Here is an 11,380-nt window from a genome sequence, read left to right on the forward strand (position 1 = left end):
CTCTAACCACTCTATCCTTCCCGTGCGCTCCCATTTTCCATCCCTTAAAGTTTCAATTCCTGGAGGTCAACATTCCCCAAACTGTGGGTCACAAAGAGTTTTGGAAATGTGATTTTTGCACACGCTACCACGCAAAAAAAGGAAATAAAGGGGGAGAAAATCCTACATAAAACCCCAGCTACAAACAAAAAAGATGAGTCCTGACGTAGCAATGTTCCAATGGCATCAGACACATACCTTCCAGGTTTTATCTCACCCACTCAGACAATGCCTTCTTTTGGTCACTTTGCAATGCTTCCAACTAGAACAAGGTGAAGATGGGATTGCATTTTTTTTTTAAATTATATATATAGAATAATAAATAAGAAGTTGGTTAAGGTTTTTGTGTCGTCCCCCCTTTTTTTGGTCTAGTAAGGCTATGTGGGTTATGATAGATCAGAGGTGTCAAACATAAGGTCCATGTGCTAAATGTGCCCCTGCTCCAGAAGTCATTTATCAACCCCCTGCCCAATATAATTGGGCTCTCCCAGTGTGAACATTGGGCTCTCCCATATCTTGAAAATATGATCAAGACTTGCACATCTTCTCTTCTGTCCTTTGCAGTTCATGAGTTTCCACGAGAGAACAAAGTGCTTATTTCTGGGCATCATCTGTTTAATGATGCCACTTCCTGCTTAATGGTGTCACTTCTGGTTTCCCAGCAGGCTCCATGACTGCTATTCAGCCTACTGTATGAAACCAGTCTGACAGCCCTGCGATAGACTGTTGTTTCAAAAGTTGGGTCGTGGCGCTAAAAAATTGAGGAAGCCTAAGCCACAAAAGAAAATACTCCCTTCCATAAAGCAGACTGGGACAGTTGCCCCAGGGGTCAGAAAGACAGCAGGCGTGGCCACTCTCTATGCCTTGCCGTGGTCATCCTCTTCCACCAAGTTATTCCAACGGAGAGTTATTTTATTCCCGTTGACTTTTTGCCTTCCCCCCCCCCTTGCTTTGTTCGTTGGGTACAAAGAAAAGAAACAAATTAAACACTGTGTACGCAGCTCACTGGACTGCAGCCTCGGTCCCTCCCAGAGACGAAACAGCCGCTCGACAAGCACTGAAGGCCTTCTATACGGCACGCCTACTCCCACATCAGCATCCCTGGACACTGAGATCATCCAGCAAGATTTTGAGCGCCTCCAACACCCAATTTCTAAGCTGTTTGTCTCACACATAAAGGCCTATCTCCATTCTGGAGCCTCATTAAATTCAATTTTTGTTTTCCTGCAACATAAACATATTTAATTCTAACCAGATATATAACTTGAAAGTGATTCATTTCAATTAAATCGTATGGCTTTCAGCCAATTGGTTTCTCATATCGGCATACGAATAAAGACAATTTTGAGACAAAAAGCATACTTCATTGTGCTTTTAGATGGCTCGTGGACATTTTGTCGAAGCGGCCATTTTAGAAGAGGTATTCCCGCTTTAGAAGAGGCATTCCCTCCTCACACAAGAGGGAATGACTCTCCTAAGTTGGCACTGATTGATACTAGCCGGTGTTAGGTGAGATGTGGTACTGCCAGGTGGAAAGCCTGTTCAAGGCTTTGGGGTTTTCAGTTTTTCGTCCGAAGCGTAGAAAGGAATTAAACGGATTGGGGAGAGGTTGCAGAAACAGGGTGAGGGAGAACCAAGAACCAAAATGTAAACCAACAGAATTTATTGGTCACTTGTCAACCGTAAAAACAAACCAAAACCAATCCCCCCCACACAAGTGGTGATGGTTGTGGAGGAACTGCTGGTTAAATTCATATATATTAGGTTATGTACACATCTGAATGCCATTTCCTAAATACAATATGTACACAGTCAGACAACAGCCAGAAACGAACGACATCTAGCCGAGCAAGGGTAGCAAAAGGGGGGACGACGACGACAAGACTCTGTATGTGCTCTGGGACAAAAAGATGCATCCACAGTTTCGAACTTCAAGTAAAGTGGAAAGAAGATGCCCCCCTTCCAGGAGGCCCTCAAGACATAGGGGGGAAAGAGTTGCAAAATTAACACTCATAATTAAATGTTCAGTTTCTGTCTATCATTGCTAGATTATCCACCAGTATTCCGGGCTATGGCTTAACTGGCAAAAAGGCAAGCAGGCCACAGATAGCCCTTCTCTGTTGTGCAATGGGCTTCTCAGCTTGCCAACTGTCCAGAAAAAGCACACACCAGCCAGCTCCTGTGCTTAAAGGAATCAGCTTCACGTGTGGCATGGAGATAAACATTCATCACCCGCTTATGTCTGTGGAACAAGCTAAAGGCACAGGAGCAGGGAACAGTACAATATGTGGCAACCCTACTGACTTGTCACATGGCCATGGATGGGGGTTGATGGTGCTGAAACGTCTCCCAGAACAAAGGGAGCTGTAACTCTGTGGTAGAGAGCCCTCCTTGGCTTCTGTAGGGCCTGAGGTTCAATGACTGGCCCCCACAAACAAAAGCTGGGAAAGATACATACCTCATTGCTATAGTGGCTCTAGACTCACTAATCCTCTCTGTGAAATAGGAATGTAGGAGTCCAACCTCACAGGGTTGTTGTGAGAAACTGTAAGAAAACACACGACATTGTAGAAAAACTCTGCCACAAAAAAAAAAAAAGATGGCCCTGGATAGTGTGCTTTTTCACGCAAGGGCTTCATCCAGCACCAAGCTCTCACCTAATGGTTTGGGCATCTCCTCCTGCAGGGTCTGGGGTTGTAGAATTCCTTGCTTAGGAAAGACTAAGATGTTGCCATGGAATGATTACTAACATTCAGACTTTGGAGGAGGAGGAAGGAGGACGTGGAATGTCAAAAATCAAAAGGTTGTAACTGGCAAGGAAATGGTTTTGATTGTGAGAAAAGGAAACCAGGACATCCAACACAAGGCCTAACAACAAGAGGGTTATGTACAGTGTAGGGGAGACAAGCGCCTTGGAGAGAGCAAACAAACAAAAAAGGCCACAGGCTTAAAAGGGATAGTGCGATCATAGCTGGAGTGAAGCGCAGACAAGCAGAAGCAGCCGAGTTTCACATTCAGAATCGTGAGAAGCACCACATCTTTGATCTGTTGTCCAACACATGGAGATCAAAGCCAAGCCCAAGGCAGGAAGCAGTGGGGTTGCCTCTAAGACCCATGACACAAATGGGGGGGGGGGTTTCCAGGCGGGTGAGGGTAAGAGCAGGGTAAGTCACTGCCGATTAGGAAGGCCATGCTCACATCACCAAATCCAACCAGCCACCACATGAGCCCTGGAGAAGGTGACCCCCCAAGCGGTCTGCAGTCATTTGCATACCTGTCTTTGCTCCTTAACAATGCTACAGTCCAGTACGCATCAAATCTCTATTACATAAAATTCCAGTTATGCCCCACACGCCTGGCTCCCTGAATACACAGCAGGACCCTAAACCACCTTTAGGAGAAGTCCCTTTTTGGGGGGGGGGGGCTCTTGCGGTTTGGATCACATAGAGTTTGTTGCAATTAAAACACTCCCAGAATCCCAGCTTAGAAGGAAAGAAGGGGCTCCCCATTCTCTGTCTAATGGACCCAGCTTCGTCCACATTCTCGCTCCAAGTCTTCCCAGGGGGTTGCCATACCGCCAACAGGACCCACAGAATCCCTGCTACGTTTAGGATTTTGGTCCTAAAACATCCAGGCATTGGAAGTCCAATTGCCACATCTGCATCACAGACTGACAGTCTTTTACTAGCACTTACCCCCTTCCCCGGGGAACCCTGAGAAAGGTAGCTTTGGAGGGTAGCCCTGACTCAAGGTCTCCAACAGAGAATGCTCAGCAAACCCCACCAAACTACAATTCCCAGAGTTCTTTCTGAGAAGGCTTGACAATAAAAGCAACTTAAAAAAATAATAAAACCACACCTAAATATGCATTCATGGTGTAGTTATGCCCATAAACTTAAGGCACTCTGGTGTGCTGTTGATCAAACAACTGTTAAAAGGTACATGAAAACACTAGGGCAGCGTTTCTGAAACTGTTGGTCAGGACCTACTAGTTGGGTTGCAAGCCAATTTCAGATGGGTCCCCATTCTTTTTAACATGTAGTTTATTTTTAGTATATTAGACTCAATGCTTCCAGGGGATGTGACTGCATTTGGGGAATGTCACAGGTCCGTACTTTTAACAGCCTACTATGTATATGCTTTTAACAATGATAGTCAATGGGGCTTACTCCCAGGTAAGAGTAGATAGGATTGTAGCCTTTGGGATGTTTGGGGAATTTTTTTTTTTTTAAACAGATCAGCCACTACTTGGGAGGGTTCAGAGGTGATTTTAAATAAATGTTTATAATTGTAAACTTTTAATTTACATAATTGATTTTGTTTTGGGTTTTTTTTGTGTTAAAAATTGTCCTGCTTGAGGTCACTTTCCAGCCATGACATCACTTCCAGGTTAATGACATCACTCCGGTGGGTTGTGACGGATTGTCATTCTAAAAAAAAAGGGGTGAAGAAAAGTTCGACAACCACTGCTTTAGGGAGGTGCTGTAGCTCAGTGAACAAGAAACTGCTTTGCATTCAGAAGATCCAAGTTTCAAACCCTGGGAATATCACCAGGTGGGTAAGACCAAAAAAAAAATAAAAAAATTCTGTCTGAATCCTTGAAGAGCTTCTGCCAGCCAGTGTTGGCAACACTGAATGAGGTGGAGCAATGGCTTGACTCAGTAAACAGCAGCTTTCTATATTCCTCTAATGCTTGCAGCAAGTAATCAGACCTGTGCATAAGAACATAAGAGCAGCCCCACTGGATCAGGCCATAGGCCCATCTAGTCCAGCTTCCTGTATCTCACAGCGGCCCACCAAATGCCCCAGGGAACACACCAGATAACAAGAGACCTGCAAGGCCTCCTGGGAATTGTAGTTAAGAACATAAGAACAGCCCCACTGGACCAGGCCATAGGCCCATCTAGTCCAGCTTCCTGTATCTCACAGCGGCCCACCAAATGCCCCAGGGAGCACAACAAGAGACCTCATCCTGGTGCCCTCCCTTGCATACCCCACCCAGCTCACCCCAGACTGCTCCAAAAGCATTTCTTCAACATCATTACTCCACGTCCACTGGCCATAGATGCAGCAGAAAAAAAGTACACATTTAAACTCTGTTTTCTGCCCTAGACATCCAGCTGTAACCATCCCCACCACCCCCTTCCCGCATCAGGTGGCCCACTCATCACCTCCCCTGAGGGCCAGGGCAGATGCCCCCTCCACTCCCCCACTTGCCACGCTACTGGTTTGGTCCAGAGATTTTTTTAGACATTTCCAAAAGCTTCTGAGCAAAAACAAAACACATCACCATAAAAATGGCCGTAATTCAAGGACTTAATCAAGGCATCCCTTACAACAAAGGCCAAGACAACCAACCCACAAGCCTTGACTTCGACTTCCACTTTGGTCTTTCGCTCACGCGAGATTTGGGATACAGAATGAATTGCACGTCAGTCCATGTTGGCTATACAAGTTCACAACGCTTCGAAGGCAACGGTGGCAGTAGTCACAGCGTCAACCCACTGCCCCAGGAGGTCGCCCACCCCCACAGATGCCTTCCTGGTAGGTTAATGGAGGGTCCTTGAGTCCAGAGACCTTCCTATGACCGTTTAACATTCATTTTTTTTAAAGGAAAAAAGAAAGAGGAAATCCAGTGTGGAAGGAAGCACACGTGCCCCCTTCGCAACCTCGCAGTCACAAGCATCACTAACAGAGATCCGCAGCATGTAGCCTTTTGACAGTGTCTTCTGTTGAATTCTGTTGCAAAAGGTCACGTTCCGGCCCCTTTTGCCCGCACTCCTTGTGGGTTTCTTCCAGCAAGGTAGACACGTCAAAGAAGGGTCCCAAGAAAAGTCACCCACCTCTTCCAAGAACCAACACATTCCTGACGCAGGCCAAGTATCTCATTTCCCCACCTGGGTTTCTTGTGTCGCTCTAGATGGAGGAACATCTTTGTGAGGTCGGATGAGAAGAAGGGGCGAAGGCAGAGAGACCCTTCACAGTGTTTCCAGGAAGGAAGGGAGGTAAACTGGAGGCGGCCCTGGCCTGTGGGGGTCTTGGACCATGGCTAGGGAGCGAGCAGCTACCATAGGCGCCTCCTTCGAGCAGAGGTCAGAGGACGCAAACCCAGACCAAGGTGGTGAAGCCACCGCAACACGGTGACCGTGTCAGGTTGTCAGAGCGGCTCTTCACATAAACTCTGTAGCGACGCACATCTCTCTCGCCCCACGTGTCCAAAGAACTTTGGAATGTTGCCATCTCCGTCGCTCGCTCAGATGTTGTCCACGTCCACCCAGACTGGTCAAAAGGGAGCCCACTGGACTCCCTGAGCAGGTCAGGCCAGCCAAAGGCAGCTCCAAGAAAAAAAATCGACAAGCATCTCCCATCCTCGTCGGTGGGTCAAATGCTCCCGTCCATTTGCTCCACCAGGAAGAGGTGGATGGCCTCGAAGGTGGGGCGGTCCTTGATGTCTCGGCTCCAGCATTTCATCATCAGGGCAAAGGCGGGATTGGGGCACAGGGGCGGCTGAGACAGGTAGGCCTGTGGGCAAAGGAAGAAGAACTGGAGTCAGGAAGTCAGGGAGGGTGTTCTGGAACACACAGGAAGAAGAGGAGGAACCATCTTTGTGGCTTTCTCCGGAGCCCCAAGCACCGGTGGTCTGCACCGGCATTTTAGACAGGTATCCTGAACTCGCGCACCCATTGACGGGAAAACCGCCCAACCGGTTTTCCACGCCCCGTACCTGCCGTCCTTGGTCTCGGAAGAACTCCCCCGTGTTCTCAATGACCTGCTCATCCGATAGCCAGCTGTAGGGTTGCTCCTTGCACAGCGTGAACATCTCCCACAGGGTTACGCCAAAAGCCCAGACGTCGCTGGCGGTGGTGAACTTGCCCTGTGGGGATGGAGAGGAAGGCCTTATGGACCAAGACGTACTGTATGAAAACTCAAGGTACAGGCACCCCCCCATATCAATGAGGGATACATTCCTGTTCCCCCCGCCAACAACTTAATAGCGAAAAAACTTAAGAAATGACTTTGAGTGAGAACTTGCTGGAGTTCAAATCCTATCCCTTAAGAATAAGACCTTAAGAATAAGAATAAGGGCACCGGGATGAGGTCTCTTGTTATCAGGTGTGCTCCCTGGGGCATTTGGTGGGCTGCTGTGAGATACAGGAAGCTGGACTAGATGGGCCTATGGCCTGATCCAGTGGGGCTATTCTTATGTTCTTAAACTACAATTCCCAGGAGGCCTTGCAGGTCTTGTTATCTGGTGTGCTCCCTGGGGCATTTGGTGGGCCGCTGTGAGATACAGGAAGCTGGACTAGATGGGCCTATGGCCTGATCCAGCGGGGCTGTTCTTATGTTCTTATGGCAGGCTGTCAGTTCAGTCCAGCCAGGGGGCGTGGCCACAGATCCCACCACGCCCCTTCCTTCCCTTCCCTGGATCGTGGCACTGGCCACGCCCCTTTCTGCTCTTCAGCCCACCTGGGTGGGCGTGGCCTATGTGAAAATGTGAGCCACGCCCCCTTTCGCTCTCATGGGCACCAGAATGAGGTCTCTTGTTATCTGGTGTGCTCCCTGGGGCATTTGGTGGGCCGCTGTGAGATACAGGAAGCTGGACTAGATGGGCCTATGGCCTGATCCAGCGGGGCTGTTCTTATGTCCTTATGAACCTCCCTGCCCACCCCTTTCTTGCTCCTCATGGGGTGGGGGTGGGGGGTACCGCGACACCCGCAGCAGCAGGAACAGTACCACCTCTAAAGCGAGGTCTATACCACTTGCAATTATTGTTTTATGCGTGTCACGAATGCAAAATGAAACGTGTCGCTTACCAAGAGAATGCTCTCCCAGGCCATCCAGCGAATCGGCAACACCGCCCTACCCTGGATCCGGTAGTAATCGCCGCTGTACAGGTTCCGGCTCATGCCAAAATCGGCTATCTTGATAGTGTAGCTGTTCCCCACCAGGCAGTTCCGCGTGGCCAAGTCCCGATGTACGAAGTTGAGGGAAGCCAAGTACTTCATGCCGGAGGCAATCTGTGTAGCCATGAGCAGCAGATGGAGACAGCTGGGAGAAGCAAGACATGGCGGGGGCAGTCAAAGGAGAGATCTTTCCTGGTCCCACTGACCTCACCCCACTTCTGGAATGGACCATGGAGAGGGCTGACCTTAGGAGATGCAGGGCCCAATTGGACATACAGTCAACAGTCAACAAAACCTTTATTAGGCATAAACATTTGATAGGTGAAGACTCTGTACAGAAATCGTAGCCAATTGGACATATTTTTTGCAGGGCCCCAGGTTCCCATCCAAGGTCTGTAGAATCTTAGCAGTATAAATACAATTTATTATAGACTTGATGTCTCTACGGTAGAACGGAAAGCAAAATGTGTGTTTTAAAAGTGCATCTTAAAAAAAATAATAAAATAAAAAGCGAGTCTCAGGTTGCAATCCTATAACACTTTCCTGGAATTAGCCTCATTGAACACAACGGGACTAACTTCTGAGTAGACAAGAATAGGATTGCCCGTTAGCTTTCGACTCGTTTTTACAGGAACAACAAAGTTCTTTAAAAAAAAATACACGTTACACATATATTTATATATTTGTTTTTTTTAGCTTTTCCAGAGGGGTAAATTTTTACGCTGTTCTATAGTTAACATATTATGTAATTCAAGTAAAGTAAAAAAAAAAAAAATTCAGAACATAATCAGTATAAACAAACACTAGTGAGTTTTTAAGATTTCAGAAGAAAACTAAAATGGTTGTGGTTATCTATTAAAACTGCCACTAGGTGTTAGGTACCTCTTGTAGGAGGGGGTATCTCTGGGCAGGAGGTCTGGTCTAGAGGGTTGATCCTCCATTTGCCTGAAGATAACATCCGAAGGTCGCCAGTTCGAGGCCACCGGCACCGTGCGACCTTGAAGCAGCTGGCAAGCTGAGCCGAGCTATTCCATCTGCTCTGAGCGTGGGAGGATGGAGGCCAGAATGTGTGACCAGATCAAGAAAGAAACATCTGAATGTTGTGGTTTCTTGAAAGATAGAAACCTTCTTTCAAATTGTAAAAATCCCTACAGGGATTTAAATTTGCCTGCCTATGTAAACTGCCTTGAATAAAGTCTAAGGAGAAATCTGAGGACCAAGAAAGGCAGTATAGAAATACCTGTATTATTATTATTATTATTATTATTATTGCAATGGGTTGTTGGTCTAACTAGCTTAGAAGCGGCCCTGCAGGAAATCTTTGATACTAAACCAGATTTCCTGCTCCATTGAAGTGCTGCACCCAAATTTTAAGGTGCATTTTACCACACACAAGTTGCTTCTGATCATCTTGTGGCAATGAGTTCCATAAGCAGACAGTGGCCATACACCAAAGTATGGCTGCCCAACCTTCTCCGAACAGGCTACTCCTGTGCTTCATTGAATCACACCCAGCCCCGTCCTCTCAGTCACCTGACACAGGGAATGTTGTTGGAGAGCGTGAAGGTGCTCTGACTCTGCAGCAGGAACTGGTGGAGATCTCCGTTCTCCATGTACTCGGTGATCATGCACAGGGGATCGTCCCGCACACACACGCCCAGAAGGCGAATAATATTGGGGTCCTTCAGCCGGGACATGATCTTGATCTCCTTTAGGAAATCGTTCCTGGGAACATTAGAAATGACATCAAGAACATAAGAATGTAAGGCCAGCCCCGCTGGATCAGGCCATAGGCCCATCTAGTCCAGCTTCCTGTAACTCAGTGGCCCACCAAAAGGTTGTAAAACTTTGAGCTTTCCTTGCTCTTGTTTGGGGACAATGCAAATATTGACAAGGGAGGGATGGATGAGATAGAGAGATAGAGGCAAGGCAGGCTTTATTACAGCAAACGTCAACATTTACATGTGAATACTGGGGATAAAAATATCTATTTTGTTATTAAGCCCATTTTCTTCCATCATGGAACAACAGACACGAATGTTCCCAGACAGTCTCTCATCCAAGCACCGATTGGTTCTAGACATGATGAGCTTCAGCAAAGCAAGCTCTGGACTTCGACGGTGTACATTTTATTCATTTAAAAAAGGTATTTCTGTGCCATGTCTCTCCAACCAGGGGTAATCCAGGCAGCTCACAAGTTAGTCAGAAATGATGAAACAAACACACACACACACACACACACACACACACACAAAGTAGGGTGTGGTGTCCAACTTCAACAGGTCACAAAAGAAACTTAAGTTAACCAAATGCTTCCTGTATCTCGCCATCATCACCCCCCCTCCCAAACGCCACAGGGAGCCCAGAAGACCACAGGAGACCTGCATTCTGGTGCTACCCCCTTGTACCTGGCATTCAGAGATAGCATATGACCAGAACCAGAAGTCTGCACATAGCCATCACGGCTTGTAACCAGCAATGCACTTTTCTACCCATATATCTGTCCAATCCCCCTTGAAAGACATCTGGGTCACTTACCACCACCGCACCTTTTGGCAAGGAGTACCACAGACTTAATGACAGGCTGGGTCAAGGAATATTTCCTTTTGTCTGTCCTAACTCTCCCAACACTTAATTTCAGTGGGTGTTCCCTGGTTCTGGGGTTGTGCGAGAGGGGAAAAAAAAACAACCCTCTATCCAATCTCTCCATCCCGTGCATAATTTTGTATGTCTTAATCATGTTCCCCCTTCAGGCACTCTTTTTCTAGACTGAAACGTCATTCCTTCTCCCCTGGGAATTGTAGAGGGGAGGACACGGATCTCTTAACAGAGAAATTTCCAGACCATCAGCCTATAATTCCCAGAATCCTTTGGGTAACATCAAGACAGTTCCATTGGCATGACCTGAAAACTAACAGCAATGCATAATTCCCCAACCCTCTTTCGTTCTGACTGGTCCCACACGACGGATATTTATAGACCTAATTTTATGGGGAGGCAGGAGGCTCCCCCTCCCCAGGCAAGCACCCACCTGGGTTGATGCCACCTAGGCCTTTGGAAATGTGATTGGCGAAAGAAGATTCTGTCTGGACCAGCACTTTTGCTCACCTGGCTGTCTTGGTGACGTTGGGCCTCAACATCTTTACAGCTACCAGGACTGCCCGGCTGGAGGCCTCTGGGGAAGCACGGCCCAGAAATTCCAGCAGACCATCTGCTTCACACAGGTGGACCTACAGAAGATCAAGCAGAATCAATATTGCACATTGTAAGCCCCTCGGGGCACAGACCAGTCGTTTCACTATAGATACGGGTCTAACCTTTTTAACCGTGGATTTGGGACCCGCCGATTCAACTCACTGCGGGGTTCTGAACCTACAGTAAGGGGCTGTACCTGAGCTCCTGGATGTAACCAGAGGTATTCTCTGGTTCTGTGGGCC

General features: G+C 47.5%; 1 protein-coding gene across 2 annotated transcripts in view; it reads right to left on the reverse strand.

Moving 5' to 3' along the window:
• Positions 1-5,243: 5,243 nt before the first annotated feature.
• Positions 5,244-11,380, reverse strand: part of LOC136635475 (discoidin domain-containing receptor 2-like) — a 22,417-nt gene continuing 16,280 nt past the window's right edge. For both annotated transcript variants that reach the window (XM_066610634.1, XM_066610633.1), the window contains exons 13-17: positions 11,052-11,173; positions 9,477-9,668; positions 7,854-8,088; positions 6,764-6,913; positions 5,244-6,561 (exon numbers count right to left, since the gene is read on the reverse strand). In XM_066610634.1, coding sequence (XP_066466731.1) covers positions 6,421-6,561; positions 6,764-6,913; positions 7,854-8,088; positions 9,477-9,668; positions 11,052-11,173 — 840 coding nt within the window. In that variant the 3' untranslated portion in view covers positions 5,244-6,420. The remainder of the gene's footprint in view (positions 6,562-6,763; positions 6,914-7,853; positions 8,089-9,476; positions 9,669-11,051; positions 11,174-11,380) is intronic.

The sequence above is a fragment of the Tiliqua scincoides genome, chromosome 16 (genome assembly GCF_035046505.1).
Source record: "Tiliqua scincoides isolate rTilSci1 chromosome 16, rTilSci1.hap2, whole genome shotgun sequence".
Classification (NCBI taxonomy): Eukaryota; Metazoa; Chordata; class Lepidosauria; order Squamata; family Scincidae; genus Tiliqua; species Tiliqua scincoides.